General features: G+C 44.3%; 1 protein-coding gene across 2 annotated transcripts in view; it reads left to right on the top strand.

The window, feature by feature from the left end:
- The window catches only part of LOC141765109 (protein AF-17-like), a 40,456-nt gene that overhangs the window by 13,069 nt on the left and 10,496 nt on the right, over positions 1 to 16,891 (top strand). For both annotated transcript variants that reach the window (XM_074631033.1, XM_074631032.1), the window contains 9 exons: positions 220 to 327; positions 4,124 to 4,213; positions 4,314 to 4,464; positions 4,576 to 5,436; positions 5,885 to 6,051; positions 9,698 to 9,815; positions 10,341 to 10,407; positions 10,777 to 10,925; positions 15,771 to 15,971. In XM_074631033.1, coding sequence (XP_074487134.1) covers positions 220 to 327; positions 4,124 to 4,213; positions 4,314 to 4,464; positions 4,576 to 5,436; positions 5,885 to 6,051; positions 9,698 to 9,815; positions 10,341 to 10,407; positions 10,777 to 10,925; positions 15,771 to 15,971 — 1,912 coding nt within the window. The remainder of the gene's footprint in view (positions 1 to 219; positions 328 to 4,123; positions 4,214 to 4,313; positions 4,465 to 4,575; positions 5,437 to 5,884; positions 6,052 to 9,697; positions 9,816 to 10,340; positions 10,408 to 10,776; positions 10,926 to 15,770; positions 15,972 to 16,891) is intronic.

Here is a 16,891-nt window from a genome sequence, read left to right as displayed (position 1 = left end):
ACCTGTTTACTTACTGAGATTTAGCGCTGAGGGCTGTCTTAGTCTAGCACCGACACTAGAAGCTTGACTGCTCCTGCCTATCTAAAGGCGCACATCATAAAATGAGCTTTGGTTTCCATTTTGATTGCACCTTTAAGCATTATTTGAAAATCACCCCCCCCCCCCTCACAGCTTTTAAGGTTTTATTTAACACTCACTTTTTCCTTTGGTTTTCTACAGCAGAAGAAGTTGCGCTCCAGTGAAAATACAAGTACCTCCTTCACTCATCCCAGGGGACGCTCAAGCTCTCCACCACTAGACAAACATCACCACCACAGACAGAGGAAGGTAAGCACTGCTGTTCACGGGTGTAACTGTCAGTGCTGGGTAATGTACCAAAAGGTTGCCATTGAATACCTGCTCAGATTTGTAGTCGTGTTTACATATTCCTTGATCAGAAAGCTTCTGACTTAAATGAGACATTTGCCAATTTTCAACAGCTCTACTGAGGCAGTTCTTGTCTGTGTGCTTGTGTTTAAACAACATTTACCATTTGAGAACTTTGGCTTCGTCTGTTAAAGCAGTCTTTCCCAAAGACTGGGTTGGGACAAAGCCCCCGAGGAAGATCGCCGGGCTTTGAAGCAAATTTGACAGTAGTGGCCAAACAGTGGAATTACAAGTTCCGTGTCCGTCACGTGATGCCATTGGGGCCAAAAATACTTTTTCCCATGGACTTACATTGAGAAAGAGACGTCTGTAACTCAGCGGATAATTTTTTTTTTATTTAGGTGAATCAACTAGCCCAGTTTAAACACTCTAATAGTCCTTATTTAAATCACAAGGTCCTAAAAGTTGTAAAACGCACTAATAGCTGAAACCAGAGTTATTTCTCTTCCTCCGTTCATGTGAAGACCGAGGGCTGGGAGGAGGAGTTAAAGGAAACGAAGATCCGGGTCATTTTAAACTCGGAAGTCAAGCTTTATTTGTTTCATGCACCACTGAGCAACTTTCATAAGAATGAACCGGGCCCCGCCCCCGCCCCCAACGCTGGATCCAGTTCTCTTCATACAGCCATGCGGTCCACAGACCCATTTATTTGGTCTCATTTATAAACTATTTAACATGTGTATGTGTTTTCAATAAGTCATGCGTAAAACAAAGTTGTGATTTATCAAACGTATATCTCTACAACATGGCTGGTTTACCTATTCAAGAGAATATAAGGTGATGCAGAAATGGCAGTATAAATGGTCACAAATGTTCATTTATGCACAAATTCTGCTCTTCTCACAATTTCTAAATAATTTATTGATAAGACCTATTGTGAATTTGGTCGCAGTGGTTTGTCATTTTTACAAAGTGGGTCCCCGGAAAAAAACTTTGAGAAACACTGTGTTAAAGGAACAGTGTGTAGCATTTTGAGTGATCTACTGTATTAGCAGAAATTGAATATAATATTCATTTCTATGTTTTCATCAGTGTATAATCACCTGAAACTGAGAATCGTTGTGTTTTCGTTAGCTTGGAGTCCTCCATGTTGCTCCGCCATGTTTCTACAGTAGCCCAGAATGGACAAACCAAACTCTGGCTCTAGAGAGAGACTTTCACGTTTTACATTGAAGTGGCAGCTTGAATTTGGAAGGCCGCGTAGGTTCTACACGCTTGGAAAGGGGAAGGGGGTATTCAGTTGGTTGCAATCTGCAACCTCACCACTAGATACTGCTATATCCTACACACTGGTCCTTTAAAGGGGAAAAAACAGGTTTTGTGGTTTTAAATTTCAAGGTATTTAAAATAGAGATTTGGTATTGGTACTAGGGCTGTCAATTGATTCAAATATTTAACCAAATTAATCGCATGATTGTCCACAGTTAATTGCGATTAATCTCAAATTAATCACTAGGGATGCACCGATACCGATACCAGTATCGGGTCCGATACTGTGCTCATGTACTCGTACTCGCAAAATGCCTCCGATACAACGGCACCGATACCATTTTACGGCAGCGTGACATTAACCTCTCGTCACCATCTTTCGGGTCCTCATGCTCCACCTGCCCGACGGTGCGGGCGAGACGGGCCGGTGGATCCTTACCCCGCTGTGTCGGGATCCGGCCCTCACTTTCATTGCGCCACGGGGTTTTTCTCGCACCCTCTGACTCACGCGCGTGTGTTAGACTCCTTGGTCCGTATTTCAAGACGGGTCGGGTGGGTCGCCACAGACCCCTGGCACCTTTTACGCGGGTCGCAGAACGACGCGGTTGACAGTCGCACCGGGAACAGGTGAGGTCCGGGCGGGGAGCGCTGTAAAGCTGCGGCCGCGAGCCACCTTCACTCCGAGCCTTTCCAAGCCGACCTAGAGCCGGTTGCGGCGCAAAGCCTCGAATGCGGGACTCCCCAGCCTGCCATGTGTCGCTCACACCCTCCAGCTGGCTGTTAACGAGGGTCTTTTGGCACAGAGAAGTACTCGTATCGGTACTCGGTATCGGCGAGTACCCAAATGTAAGTCTACTCGGTCTGAAAAAAGTGGTATCGGTGCATCCATATTAATCACTTAGTACTCAGTGGACAAATATGCTGCGTTATGCAAATGTATGTATATATTTATTACTGGAAATAAATTAACAACACAAAATAATGATGGATATTGTCCAGAAACCCTCACAGGTACTGCATTTAGCATAAAACAATATGCTCCAATCATGACATGGCAAACTGCAGCCCAACAGGCAACAACAGCTGTCAGTGTGTCAGTGTGCTGACTTGACTATGACTTGCCCCAAACTGCATGTGATTATCATAAAGTGGGCATGTCTGTAAAGGGGAGACTCGTGGGTACCCATAGAACCCATTTACATTCACTAATCTGGAGGTCAGAGGTCAAGGGACCCCTTTGAAAATGGCCTGTTTTTCCTCACCAAAATTTAATGCAAGTTTGGAGCGTTATTTAGCCTCCTTCCCGACAAGCTAGTATGACATGGTTGGTACCGATGGATTCCTTGTGTTTTTTAGTTTCATATGATGCCAGTCAGGGTTGGAAATTAGCACCAACCACCAGTCAAATGCTGGTAAAATATGCAAGTGGCTGATAGATTTGCTTCACTCACCAGCCAAAAAAACAATGGTAATCTATTGAGTGGCTGCTAGATTTTGGAATCCACCAGCCACAGTGGCAGGTGGACAAAAAAGTTAATTTCCAACACTGATACCAGTATCTTCACTTTAGCTTTAAAGCCCACTACAACCTAAAAATCGCAAGTTGCTTTGAAGAAATTAGTGGCGTTAAAATTAATTTGCATTAAAGGGACTATTTGTAACTTTCAGAAATGCTTCTTAACAGCGACACCTGTGGCCGTGAAATCAACGAAAGTCAGCGTCGGGCTCGCGCTTGCTCGCTCTCAATATACCTGAACGAGCATCACTCAAAACAGTGAGGCGACACAAGTCAGCTAAAACCACAATATCACTCTATATTTCAGCTGCTTGGCAGTAATGTTAGCTGACCAGACGAAGGTCTCTCCATGAACATGATTTAGATCTGATCCTAGTGTTGGCTTTTCCTGCCTAAGTGCAGGCTGAGGCAGCGGGGCTCTGCAGCGTGTCTCCTCTGCGGAAACGAGAAGACAACGTAAATCCCTGTAGAGCTCCGTCACTTCACAAGACACGGGAAACCTCTGTTGGTCTGGAGGAGCTGCAGCATTTATTTCTGCACAAACGTCCACTGAACGTCCACATTCACTAGATATTCTCAGAGCTACTAACTCTTCTGCAGTGTTTAGTGAGCGTGCATGCACGTCTAGAGGTGGAGCGAGACAGCGAGAACGCGCGCGGTGTCAGTGAAGGCAGGCAGAGGAGTGGGGACTTCAGACGAGCGCGCATGTGTCCCGACCCGGTACATTTATACGCTTACAAAGTTACAAACAGTCCCTTTAACACATCATTATCGCTTTAACTTTGACAGCCCTAGTTGGTGCCAAAATGGCATCATATTGGCACAAGTATAAAAACATTTCATCCCTTGTAATTGTGTGTGTGCATGCTTGTTTGTGTCTTTGTGTGTGTGGTGTGTGTGGTTAGTGCATGCTTCGTAGGACCTGGTTTGACTCTTAACATACCTGAGCCCTGTGTATTCCTGTCTGTTCAGAGTCATAAGGACAAGATGCGGCAAAAAGAGCGCCACAAGAAGTCCTCTGACAGCCTGGGCTCTTCAGTGACGACCAGCAGTATAGAAAAGGTATGAAGAGCCAACCCGCAGGATGACTTGTGGCACGCTGGACACACTTTGACAAGCAGTCAGACTAATGTTATTATGACACCTGTGTGTTTTGGCACAGATATCCTCCAGTCACCACAGCAGCAGCAAGGACAGCGAGGGAAAGCCCAAGAAGCTGAGCTCACACAGTCACGGCCATCGCAGCAAGAAGACGGGAAGCACCGGCAAGAGCTGCTCCTCGTCCTCCTGTTCCTCCAGTCCATTCAACACAGGTACCATGAGAAGAGGGAAACAGGAGCCAGGGTGAAATGTTGACAAGGTGACATAAAGACTGTTAATAACAGTGAGTTTAATTGAGTTTCGACTTTGTGTTTCTCGTGGAGGTGGCTCCCTGTCTTCCGTTCAGGATTTCCATCAGTTCTCATCATCCTCCCGCCTGGAGCGGGACCACGACCAGGGGGGTGACGACCACAGCGGCGAGGAGCGTAAGGAGCGCCACAGGAGGCCAGCGGTCCAGGAGGAGGAGCACAAAGAGGACGATGAAAAGGAGGAGGACAAAGACGACGAGGAGGAGGAGGAGGAGGAGGAGGAGGACAGTAAATACCACAAGCCACCAGCTTTGACCCCTGCTGATGGCCCACTGGCAGGGTCACAGGGTCACGACAGGTCGGAGGGCAACTCCAGCCCTTTCGAGAACAAGGTCACTATCTCCACCTTTGGGTCCATCATGCGCATCACCTCTTCGACGGGGCTGGGCAGCAGTAGCAAGATCCGGAAGATCTCCTCCTCCGGGGACTACAAGCACTCCAAGTCTCTTTGTAAGCCGTCTCAACTGAACACGCCGCCCATCCTGGAGGAGGCGGCCCTGGAGGACAAAGCCACGCCTCCGCCGCTGCCCAGGGAGAGGAGGCACCGGGGCAACAAGAAGAGCAGCCACGGTCCGGGGCGGCCACGGGGCAGCAAGAACCGAGAGAGGAGGGAGGAGGAGCACCACCACCACCATCACCACACAGCGCCTCCTCCTCCTCCTCCTCCTCCTCCTCCTCCTCCTCCTCCTCCTCCTCATCTTCCTCCTCCAGCCTTAACCTCCTCGCTCTACCCGAGCACGTCCTCCATCCCCCACCCCGCCTTCCCCTCCACGCTGCCTCCCACCGCCGTCTCCTCTTCCTCTTCTTCCTCTTCTTTCTCCTCCTCCTCTGCCTGCAGTTTTTCCACAAGCCGCGGCAACTCTCTGCTCAGCTCCGGTGAGTCTCAGTGAGTGGGTGTGTGTGTGGTAGCCCTCTAGCTTCCTGTGTGTGTGTGTTAGTGCGTGTGTGTGAGAGTAACACTTTGGTGTGTTCATTTTGCAGCTCGATTCTAAAAGTGTTGAAATGTTTCCATTACACATGTGTCATGTCAGCACCACAGCAGCAGCTTATCTGTATCTCACGACCTCAGACTGTTTCATGATAAGCCATTGGATACTGATACTGTCACTGTTCTTCATACACAGGCTTTTAAAATCCAGAATATTGTCCTAGATAGTGGTTTGTGTGTGTGTGCTGCACACGAGTGCTAGATTTCCTGCCCTACTTACAGATTGATCCTCTCGTGAACACCAACGCCCGGGCGCCATGTGTTGTTGTGTTTTGGGGCCTTACAACTTCTGAGATGAAAATAGTAATAAATATCTTATCTCTCCGATCCCCTCAGGTATCTATTCCAGTCTCAAGGACCCGCTAACACTGGGCGGGGGTATCTGCAGTACCCCTCTCTCCCTGGGCGGGGGCATGTGTAGCACCCCTCTCTCCTCAGGACTCCTCACATCCCACGTCTCCTCGCTCTCACTTCCATCAGTCAACATTGTCTCAAACACACAGGTATGTCAGAGAGAGAGAAGGTTTAAGGTCACTGTAGATCAGTCAGCATGAAGGGTCTCAGGTTGAATTACAGTGCTGCAGGGATGATGTATTTTTGTAGGCCAAACAGGAAGTTAGCATCGCCCTGGTTCCCTCAACAAAAAGCCAACGGGATTTTTCCATTGGATTCTGGATTATTGCAGAAAATCAGCTCTGTGGCAAACACACATTTATGATACTTACACGTTTTGTTCAGCAAGATAATCCCCACAAATGAACACCACTTTATGGTTTTTGAAGCGTGAATGCAATCACCAGAAGTGACAAGCTAACGCTAGGCTATAAACCAACTACACCACGGTCACATGACTTCTCGTCACCACCACTAAGTTAAAGTTGGAATAGTGTCAAGTGTGATGACGTTTAGTAGTCTCATTTAGCCACTTGTTAGCAACCAGCTTTTTACCTCCGCCAAGGCCGAAGGTCATGTTTTCACCGGCGTTGGTTTTATGGTTTGTCTGTTAGCAGGATTACTCCAAAAGTCTGCGATGTATTTAAATTAAATTTTGTGGAGGGGTGGGGTGTGGGACAATGAACAATCCAATAGATTTTGGTGGCAATTCGGATCATTATCTGGATTCAGGAATTCTTTTAAGAGTTCCGATCAGCCTGAGCATTAAGACCACAGGGTATAACACATGCGCAGTGTGACTGATGACGCGTTGATGACGCGTGACCTCGCCTCCTTCTGAGAGCAGAGAGATACGTGTGTGGATGTGTGTGCGGGAGCTGCTGGCCGTCCGCGGTGAAAAAGAAAAAAGCGGTAGATGACGGGATGAGAGACAACGTAGTGTAACCGCCGGTACGTTACACGGAAACACACCGTGGTAATAACAAGCCGACCACCTCAACATACCACCAGCAGTGAGCTGTGATCTGTTTTTAAAGTCAGGCACCTTGGCGGAGGTCTGCGCTCTCCGAGTGCCATTCTAGTATTTCACATGCAGTTCTCTTGTGCATTCAAGGCTCATTTTCAAGGTTTTTACAATTGTGCATGTGTCATTAGAAAATAAAATAAAAGGCACAAAGGTTCAGCTGCCTTTTTTAAGACATGTAAAAGCTTCAAAATCTACAATTGGGGTATTTACTGATGTATTTTTATGTCATAGTATCGAACTAAAAACCCACTGACTTCCAGACGAGTGAACCGGAAGTGCTAAAATGCTAACTCATTTCCGGGTTTTAGGACTCATTCCTGCAGCACTCTATGCTCTGCACTCTTATCAGTACCATGTCTGTTCTTTATCCCTGTATCAATAGCATTACATGATTATAGAGCTGAATAAATTAGCCAATGAATCTATTGGCCGATAAACAGAAAAATAATCTGCAACTATTTTTACAATCAATAAATCTTTTCAGTTATTTTGCAAGCAAAAACATTTGCAGCTTGTGCAGCAAGTGTTCGTCATATGTGATCGTAAACTATATTTCTTCAGGGTTTGGACTGTTAGATGGATCAATTAAGCAATATGAAGACATGTCCTTAGGCCCTAGGAAATTATAATGGGCATTTTTTACAGTTTTCTGACTTTATCTATTATTTGATTAATATTATTATTATTAATAATTATTAGTATTTTCTTTGTACAAACAAAACAATTCAATAAACCAAGAAAATAATCAGCAGATTAATCAATAATTGAAATAATTGTTAGTTGCAAACAACAATTACATACGACATGATTACATGTAGTGCTGAAACCGTTAGTCAAATAATCAGTCAAATCAATCGACAGACAATCAATCACAGTTCTGATAATTGAGTCTTTCATGAAGCAAAAATACTCTTTTTGGGGGGGGAATTCTTTTTATTTGTTTTTTCCCAACATAGCATAACTAACAAAACACAACACCGGTGCCATAATACAAAAAAATGATATCTTACATTTAACATTTAATATGTACATACATATACACACATACACATCGCTTCCCTATTTTTCAAATACTTTTATTAGTTAGTTAGAATTAAAAGTAATAAGTACTACAGTAATATAATTCATGGTAGTAAGATAGAAACCTTAAATACATTAATTAATTAATTAATTAATTAAATAAATGTAGAAAGAAAGAAAAAAATGCTCTCTTCACAGACCGGACCATTCTGATGAACACGATATCTCAGGAACGCCTGGAGGGAATTTTTTCCAATTTGTTTTTGGCCATAACTCATGAATTCTTATGCTATTTATGACAATTTCAAAGAAATACAGGATACAGATACAGGATAAAAATGATGAAGTGTTGACATTTTGGACTGACATGGATGCAAACTGCAACATGACTGGTTGGTTGGTGGAAGGATACAACCACGAGGCGATAATTCAAGTTTTTGTCAGTGATCAGCAACAACATTGATTTTGATGCATTGCATCAAACAGTGCAGTGCTCCATATTAATACAGCAGCAATGCCCCTAGTGGAAACAGGAGGAAATGGCTCAATCTGGTGGAAAATAGTAAAAACTAAAATGTTGAAGCCAGGGCTCTAGATCGAAGGCCTGATATAATGGAATGAACATTTTGGTGCTGTAATGGCCGAAGGATCAAACATCGTGGTTTTAATGGGTTTCAATGGGGACATTTTTGTCCTTAAAGATGCACTAGGCAGAATGTTTTTGCCCATAATAACCTTTCAGCATATTGTAATTCAAGTGTTCTGAGAGAAAACTAGACTTCTGCTCCTCATGGCTCTGTTTTCAGGCTTTAGAACATCTAGCCTGTGACGAGAGACTTTGACCAATCACAGGTCATTTCAGAGAGAGAGCGTTCCTATTGGCTGTGCTCCGGTCATGTTCCTTTGTTCCTTCACCAGATTTCACAATGGCAGCGGCGTCACAAACTTTCTCACTGTACAGCTAAACAGTACACTACAAGACGATTCTGAAAACATTTGAGGAGAGAAATAGACATTAACGTAATAGAATAGTGATTCATATTTGATCAGCGCTGCCTAGTTTGACCGCTTGATCGGAATTCGCAAGTGATTGACAGCCGGCTCTCGTAGACAGCAGCTTGACAGCAGACCTCAGATCAGCTCTTACTGCTTGTTTTCCTCCGGTCTGTGAAATCTTGCAGATGCCGTTAGGAGCACCGGAGGACACAGAGGAACATGATTTTTTTCAGGTTACCTGTTTCATGTACTACTGTCACGATATAGTGACCGTTATATAAATATTCATATTCATCATAATCATAATCATATTTGCTCTAATCTTGCATACTTCAGCTTTAAAGGTCTGAGTGTCTGTATTTTTGGCTACACTGTTTATTATAGATTTACTATAGGCGCTGAGGTTGAACTGAAAAAAACTCACACCATTGCCAAAACGTATTCCATATGCGTTACCACAGCCCAAATGATCTCAAAATTCAAAAGCCCCAAATCTAAAGGTGATGAAGGGATCCGTCCTAGACCCTGTCAACATTAAACTACTTGAAAAGAGTAGGTGGGCTAGTCATGCTTTATGATGATGCCGATCCCCCCCACAGAAGTCTCTGAGGGCCAAGCTAGGCGGCAGGGTCCACTCATGCGAGGCATTTTTTTTACTAGCATCTTTTCCAGATTTCAGTGTCATCCAGATGTTGATGTTGACTGTCTCGTAGGTCCATCCATGTTCCAGCACCTCCTATAGCCTGACCTCAACTCAGCCGTTCGCCAGCTGTCTCTCCACAGCCCCGACACTGCCGCCACTACTGACCCAAGCCCAGACCTCACTGCCAGGTGAGAGTTCAGACATCAATCATCAGGATGTATTTGCATTTGTTGAGAAGCTGAAGCTAGTTTCAGATGGTAAATGGTAAATGGACTTGGACTTATATAGCGCTTTTCTAGTCTTCCGACCACTCAAAGCGCTTTACACTACATGTCAGCATTCACCCATTCACCCACACATTCATACACTGATGGCAGAGGCTACTAAGGTCCAACTTTGCCCATCAGGATTTAATCTAAATACTCATTCACACACCGATGGCTATGCCTCCGGGAGCAATTTGGGGTTAAGTGTCTTGCTCAAGGACACATCGACATGTGACCCGGAGCAGCCGGGGATCGAACCACCGACCTTCCAATTGGTGGACAACCTGCTCTACCCTCTGAGCCACAGCCGCCCCAGATAAGCTTCTACATGAAAGCCTCTTCTGACGCAGATCTTCTTCCCTCCTACGTTAAATCTCTTCATATTGCACCACCTTTTATTAAAAAGAAGTACCAGTAACGTTGATGACTCTTTGTCCCCGTTCTCAGAGTCCGACCTCGATGACTGTCGCTTCCCGTGTCAGGGGAACTCACCGAGAGAGAGTCTTTCTTCACAGTACGTCTCATTTCGTCTTTATTGGTATTTTTTATGTTAAATCTTGGACACTAGATGATTTTACGCTCCTCCAGGGCTGCTGAAAATGAGTGAGCATGTAGTAAAACACAAACGTCTCTTTCATCCATCAAATGAAACATCATGTGGATAAAGTTTCCCTGTACTGCAGCTGTAGTCAGATCATCTATTTCCGTAACCATCAACAGGAAGCAAGAGGGAAATAGCAGCAGCTTAACTATCAAAGTGACTGCGTGGAGTAGAAAATACATGCTAACCACAGCCACAGGGTCGGGTTGGTAGTTTCACAGCTCGGCTGCAGCGATGACTTCTTACTTCTTCCTGACTCCTTTTCTTCTCCTCCACACCCAGGTCTCCTATGAGCTGTCTTCCTCTTCTGTTTGACCAGAGGGACGGGTTGGGTGGAGGAGTCCGAGCCCGTCCTGAGAACGTCCCTCCGGCCAGCGCCCACATTGAGCTCCTGCTGGAGAAGCATGGCAACGGAGAGATGGGAGTTAACAGTGAGTGAAACATACACCAGTGGTTCCCACGTGGTTTTAAGAAACAACAGAAGGTCATAAGATGATTGATTTTTTGGTCAAACACCGGATGCTTTCACTTTCTCAGGTCTTCTAAGAATCCTTTAAATTTAAACAACCTGAAAAGGAGAAATCACCTCACAGCCAGAGGTCACACTAAGCTTGGATGAGGCCTCACAAGTACCTTCATTTAAAGGGATAGTTCGGGTGTTTTGAAGTGGGGTTGTATGTAGGTGTATTACTTAGAGTGGATGATGGTTGGTGCGCCCCCAGCATGGAGAAACCGACAGGAGCACCAGAGCAAAGCAATACAGTGCTGTGGACGGGGACAGGGACGGCAGAAAAACTTATTTTAGCCACTTGAAAGAAAGGCTCACCTAAAAAAATATAAATTGATATCCGTTTAAGTGTTCGCTATATTTAGAATATTTTCACAGCTTTATCTTGCCATCAGACAGCCCGTTCCTTCTCCTTTCCAACGGGGAACTGAACTGAGCATGGATAAGTACTCCTGTCTGTTTCTCCATGCTCGGGGCGTGCTGACCGTCATCTACTGTAGGTAGGTAATACAGTTACTATGGATAAGTACCTCATACAACCCCACTTCAAAACACCCCAAACTATCCCTTGTACTATCATTTGTAATCTGTACATGATTATGTTCTCTCTGTGAGAACATGACTATTTAGCAGGGCTGTACCGAATAGTTTGAAGCTTCATTCACAACGTTAACATTCAAATGCTGCAGAGCTTCTTTTTTATTTTTTTGCATGTCTATCCATTGTCTTTGAACCCGGTATAGTATTATACTGTTTGTAGTGTGGTGGCTGTGCAGTAGTGATGGGCAGGTCGGGCGGGTTCGGGTAAGCCTACTAGAAAATATCCCAGGTTCAGGATGGCGGTGACAAAGTAGCGTTCCAAGTAAGTTATTAATAACATACACGTGGTTCCCATGGGTCCTTGAAATCCTTGAAAGTTTGAGGGGAAAAAATCAAGGCCGTGAAAGTAATTGACATGGGTCATTGAAAGTGATTGAATTAATATATTTTGTGCAAGAATATAAATTGAAGTTCTTTTGGTGTTTTTTTTACTTAAAGGGACTGTTTGTAACTTTCAGAAATGCTTGTTAACAGAAACACCTGTGGCCGTTAAGTCAATGAAAGTCAGCGTCGGGCTCGCGCTTGCTCGTTCTACATAGTAATGAACGAGCATCGCTCAAAACAGTGAGGAGACACACGTCAGCTAAAATCACAATATCACTCTATATTTCAGCTGCTTGGCAGTAATGTTAGCTGACCAGACGAAGGTCTCTCCATGAATCAATGCTGATCCTAGTGTTGGCTTTTCCTCCCTCAGCCTCCCGACCGCGGTCGGAGGGAACAGGGGAGACACCGAAGTTTTAGTCGGAGACGATAACGTTTCTCTCTGCAGAGCCCCGTCACTTCACAAGACACGGGAAACCTCTGTTGGTCTGGAGGAGCTGCAGCAGTTATTTCTGCACAAACGTCCACTGAACATTCACTAGATATTCTCAGAGCTAAACTAACTCTTCTGCAGTGTGGAGTGTGAGGGCATGCACGTGAGAGTAAAGCGAAAGAGTGAGAACGAGCGTGGTGTGTGAGAGAAGGCAGGCAGGCAGTGGAGCAGAGTACAGCAGAGGCTCCGGCCCTGGCGACCAAAGCTACGGTCTCCCCCGCGTCCTCGGACCGCGGCCAACACTGTTTAACAGACGGGCTTCACTAGATACAACCAAGAGGTTTTGGTGCTTCCGTGTAGTTTGTGTTGGAGTCTGAGTCTGATCAGCGTAGCCACACGCGAGCACGCATGGGACACCGACCTGGATTGATTTATACGTGTAAGAAGTTACAAACAGTCCCTTTAAAAAAAAAAAAAAAGTAATTTAATCTGATGAATCACTTTACTCAAATTTAGAATAAAAAAAAAATGTTTAGGGTGATGACATCATAAAATATGACAACAGACATTCGAAGCTTCATTCGAAAACCTCAATAGAAACTTTGAATGTAAAGAAAAAGGCATTTAGTACAGCCCTACTATTAGAGATGATGAATGTGCGCTTAGGGACAGAAAAAATAGCACAGCAAGAGATAGCATGCTGCTGCGACGATATTAAAAGCAGCTCCTCCAGCTTTGTTTCTCATGTTTCTTCTCTACATTGAGTTTCTGCCGTGCTCTCTCCTGAACCAGGTTTCTCACTGCCTCTTTCTCTGACTCACTTTAACTCTGGGGACATCATCAGCTGACTCGCTTTCTAACCTATTCTTTGTTCCTTTTTCTTTCTCCACCCAGGGCTGTCACACTCCTTTTATTTTGCCTCATACTTCTTTCACTCTTTATTTTTTCTACCATTACCATTGTCTTTCTGTCTTACCTTTATTGCCTCTCCTAAACTCTGACTTGGACCCTTCTTTCTTCCCCAGCCCCCTAATATCTCTTCACTATGTATACGTGTAGGCTCCCATCCTCTGTAAACAGAAAAGCCCCGCAGTCTCCACCTTAAATATATCTCTCTGTGCCCCAGGGAGAGCTCACTTCAGACTAATGAGCGTTAACTGCTGTTCCACTCTGCAGACATGAGAGAGAAGCGTGTTTGTTCTCCCGGTCTGTGATGCAGGGCACGCTGCGCCTCGACCACTCCATAGAAAATCAATTAGAAAGCATTTAGAGGATGGGCTTGAATTCCTAGTTGAGAGCTGATGGCGCTGCTGTAAAGTAAAGTCCAGGACTCACCACACTAATGCCAGCACTTTATTCCAGATTAAAGTGTAATTTGTCAATTGTACATCTTTGACAGTCTTTTATAGAATAATGTGATGTTTGTTTCAGAACTATTTTATTTAGGGTAGTTATAACAGTATTTTTAAAATGAACTCCAGAAGCAGCGACCGTAAAACCTCGTCCACACTGGGAACGTCAAGAGCGTGTGGCGGCTGCGTTACCTGTTGTTTTTTATTTAACAGGTAACACAGCAGCAGCAGGCAGTGAAAGTGATCTATTGACTGTATATTAACATCATACCAGCAACATTACTACAGTTTACATGTTTATATCTGTAAAAAATGTTACGGAGATGAAAAAAAATAAAAAGACTAATTTTAAAATCAACACTTCCTGCTTTCATTTCAAAATAAAAGCCCTCAAGTATTTTTTTTTCTGTGGACAGAATTCCTTCATTTGTTAACACGAGGCTTTTATTCTGAAATATGTGCCGGACAGTGTTCTAGAACATGCAGTGACTTGGAGGGCTCCATGAATGAATATAGTACGGAGTTTTAATTGTGGATTATTACTATTATTTACAAATGACCACACGTTTCTTAACCTTTCTCTGTCTAAAATAAATATAAATGAGATTTATAATGAAATGAAATGGCCATTATGAAAGGCAAACTATGTAGAAAGAAAGGGCTGACAGCAGCAGACATGCAGCTGAAACACAGCTGGTGTGAACACCCGACGCATGAATCACGCAGCCGCCACGCAGCCGCCACGCACCCCTGACATTCCCAGTGCGGACAAAGCGTCAGTGGGTAATAATGTTGTTGTATTGAACCTGCCAACCTTTAACGCAGCGTTCATTTTTATATATATTTATATATTTGGCTAGTATAGATTGACAAACCACCTACAGTAGATCTCGTCACACCCCCACTTTGGAGAAGCAGACAGGAGTACCAGCACGGGAGCAAAGCAATGTACTGCAATGTACAGAAAAACAGATCTTAGACACCGAAAAGAAAGGCCCACCTAAAAAAATCTACATCAGTGTACACTATATTTAGAATATTTTCACCACTCTTGCCATCAGACAGCCCTTTCCTATGGGATACTGAACCGAAACTGAAACTTATCTATGCTCTCTTCAAAGCCACCAGACTCTGTTGACAAAAACAGTATAGATACGTTTCACTTTCAGGTCAGTTCCCCAATAAGAAAATGTTGTAAATATAGCGTACACTTAAACTGATATAGATCTTTTTTTAGGTTGGCCAGTTCCTTTAGTTTGTACATTAAAAAGAGTTGGTGAATCTGAACGAACCCTCTAAAACACAGAAGTTGCACAAAAACACAAACAAACTAACCGATGGAGGCAGCGGTAGACCAGCAAACTTCTGTGTTCTGCGAGGTAAAATGACTGCTTTTGTCAAAGGAGTCTGGTGGCTTTAAAGAGAGCATTGAAAACGGCTTCAGTTCCCCGTCAGAAAGGGCTGTCTGACAGCAAGATAAAGGGGGGAAAATGTTCTAAATACAGCGTACACTTAAACTGATGTAGATTTTTGTTTAGGTGGCTAAAATCTGTTTTCCTGCTGCCCCCGCCCACAGCAGTACATTGCTTTGGTTCTGTTTGGTCTGTTTCTCCAAACTGGGGGGTGTGCCGACCGCCATCTACTGTAGGTAATACACTGACTATGGAGAAGTACCTCATACAACCCCACTTCAAAAAATCCAAACTATCCCTTAAAGTGGATATTTCATAATGTGCCAGTGTGGTAACAGAATTATTCCAGTCATCACTACCGGTTAAAATCTGCTATACAATACATTTCAAAATACATTTGTGTCAATATGATTCATAGATGCATCATGTATAGACGAGTAAGTATAGTAGAGTTTAAATCCTGATGGCTGTATCTATTTATTTGTTGTTTTTTAAACTGTGACAGCATCTCACACTGCTACATGTAGTAGTCGTAGTCCAACTCATTTCTTCTCTGCATCACATCCCACCCCAAAATCCAGTGAAATAATGGAAGCTGAGATGCCGTTTCTGTGTGATGACCCATCTATCCTCCCTGCCTCTTGTAGTTGTGGAGATGCTCCAGTCGCTCCACTCCCTGCAGCAGGAGAACCAGCGCCTCCAGGATCAGATCCTCAGCCTGACGGCCAAGAAGGAGCGGCTGCAGCTGCTCAACACGGAGCTGGCCATTTCTTTCCCTCCACACATGCATTCTGCCCACGGCTCCATGCACACCTCTGCCCAGATTCACTTCCTGTCATCCAGCCAAGGTCAGACTCTTCATCTCGTCTACGCACTTTCATATCGACACCTTCAGACTCGCAACAGTCCACCTGCATGAAGCATTTTAAACCGATCAGTGCATTACCGTCAGGTGACAGTAAACTCATTAGACCATAGGTGAGATGATCGATAGCACCTGTCTCACACCGTGTACTGTTAGTTTTATCTTTCTTTCCACTGACAAAACAACTTCCTGTAAACTCAAAGTGGTAGTTCCTGCTTGTCCTTTCTGCACCTGGGAATCAGCACCTCTCTCCTGGTTTTGTTAAGTAAAGCACCATCCCTCAGTGCCATAAATCAATGCTGCAGATTTCCCATGAAATCATGCCTGGCAGCACAAAATGTATTAAAGCTGAAGTAGGCGATGTTGGAGCAAATATGATTTAAAAAAGTTATTTTTATAAAACGGTCGCTATATTGTGACAGTAGTTCATGAAACAGGTAACATGAAAAAAATCATGTTGCTCTGTGTCCTCCGGTGCTCTTAACGGCATCTACAAGATTTCACAGACCGGAGGAAAACAAGCAGTCAGAGCTGATCTGAGGTCCGCTGTCCATCTGCTGCTGTTTTCAGAATCATCTTGTAGTGTACTGTTTAGCTGTAAAATGAGAAAGTTTGTGACGCCGCCGCCATTGTTGAATCTGTTGAAGGAACGCCACGTTCCAGTCACATGACCGGAGCACAGCCAATAGGAACGCTCTCTCTCTGAAATGACCTGTGATTGGTCAAAGTCTCCCGTCACGGGGCTAGATTTTCTAAAGCCTGAAAACAGAGCCATGAGGAGGAGAAGTCTAGTTATCTCTCAGAACACTTGAATTACAATATGCTGAAAGGTTATTATGGAATTTTTGTCCAATGATGCGAAAAACATACTGCCTACTGCAGCTTTAATACATGCTCAAAGTG

Source organism: Sebastes fasciatus, chromosome 3 (assembly GCF_043250625.1).
Source record: "Sebastes fasciatus isolate fSebFas1 chromosome 3, fSebFas1.pri, whole genome shotgun sequence".
Taxonomy (NCBI): domain Eukaryota; kingdom Metazoa; phylum Chordata; class Actinopteri; order Perciformes; family Sebastidae; genus Sebastes; species Sebastes fasciatus.
Note: the sequence above shows the minus strand (reverse complement) of the source record. Positions and strands in the feature narration are given on the sequence as shown.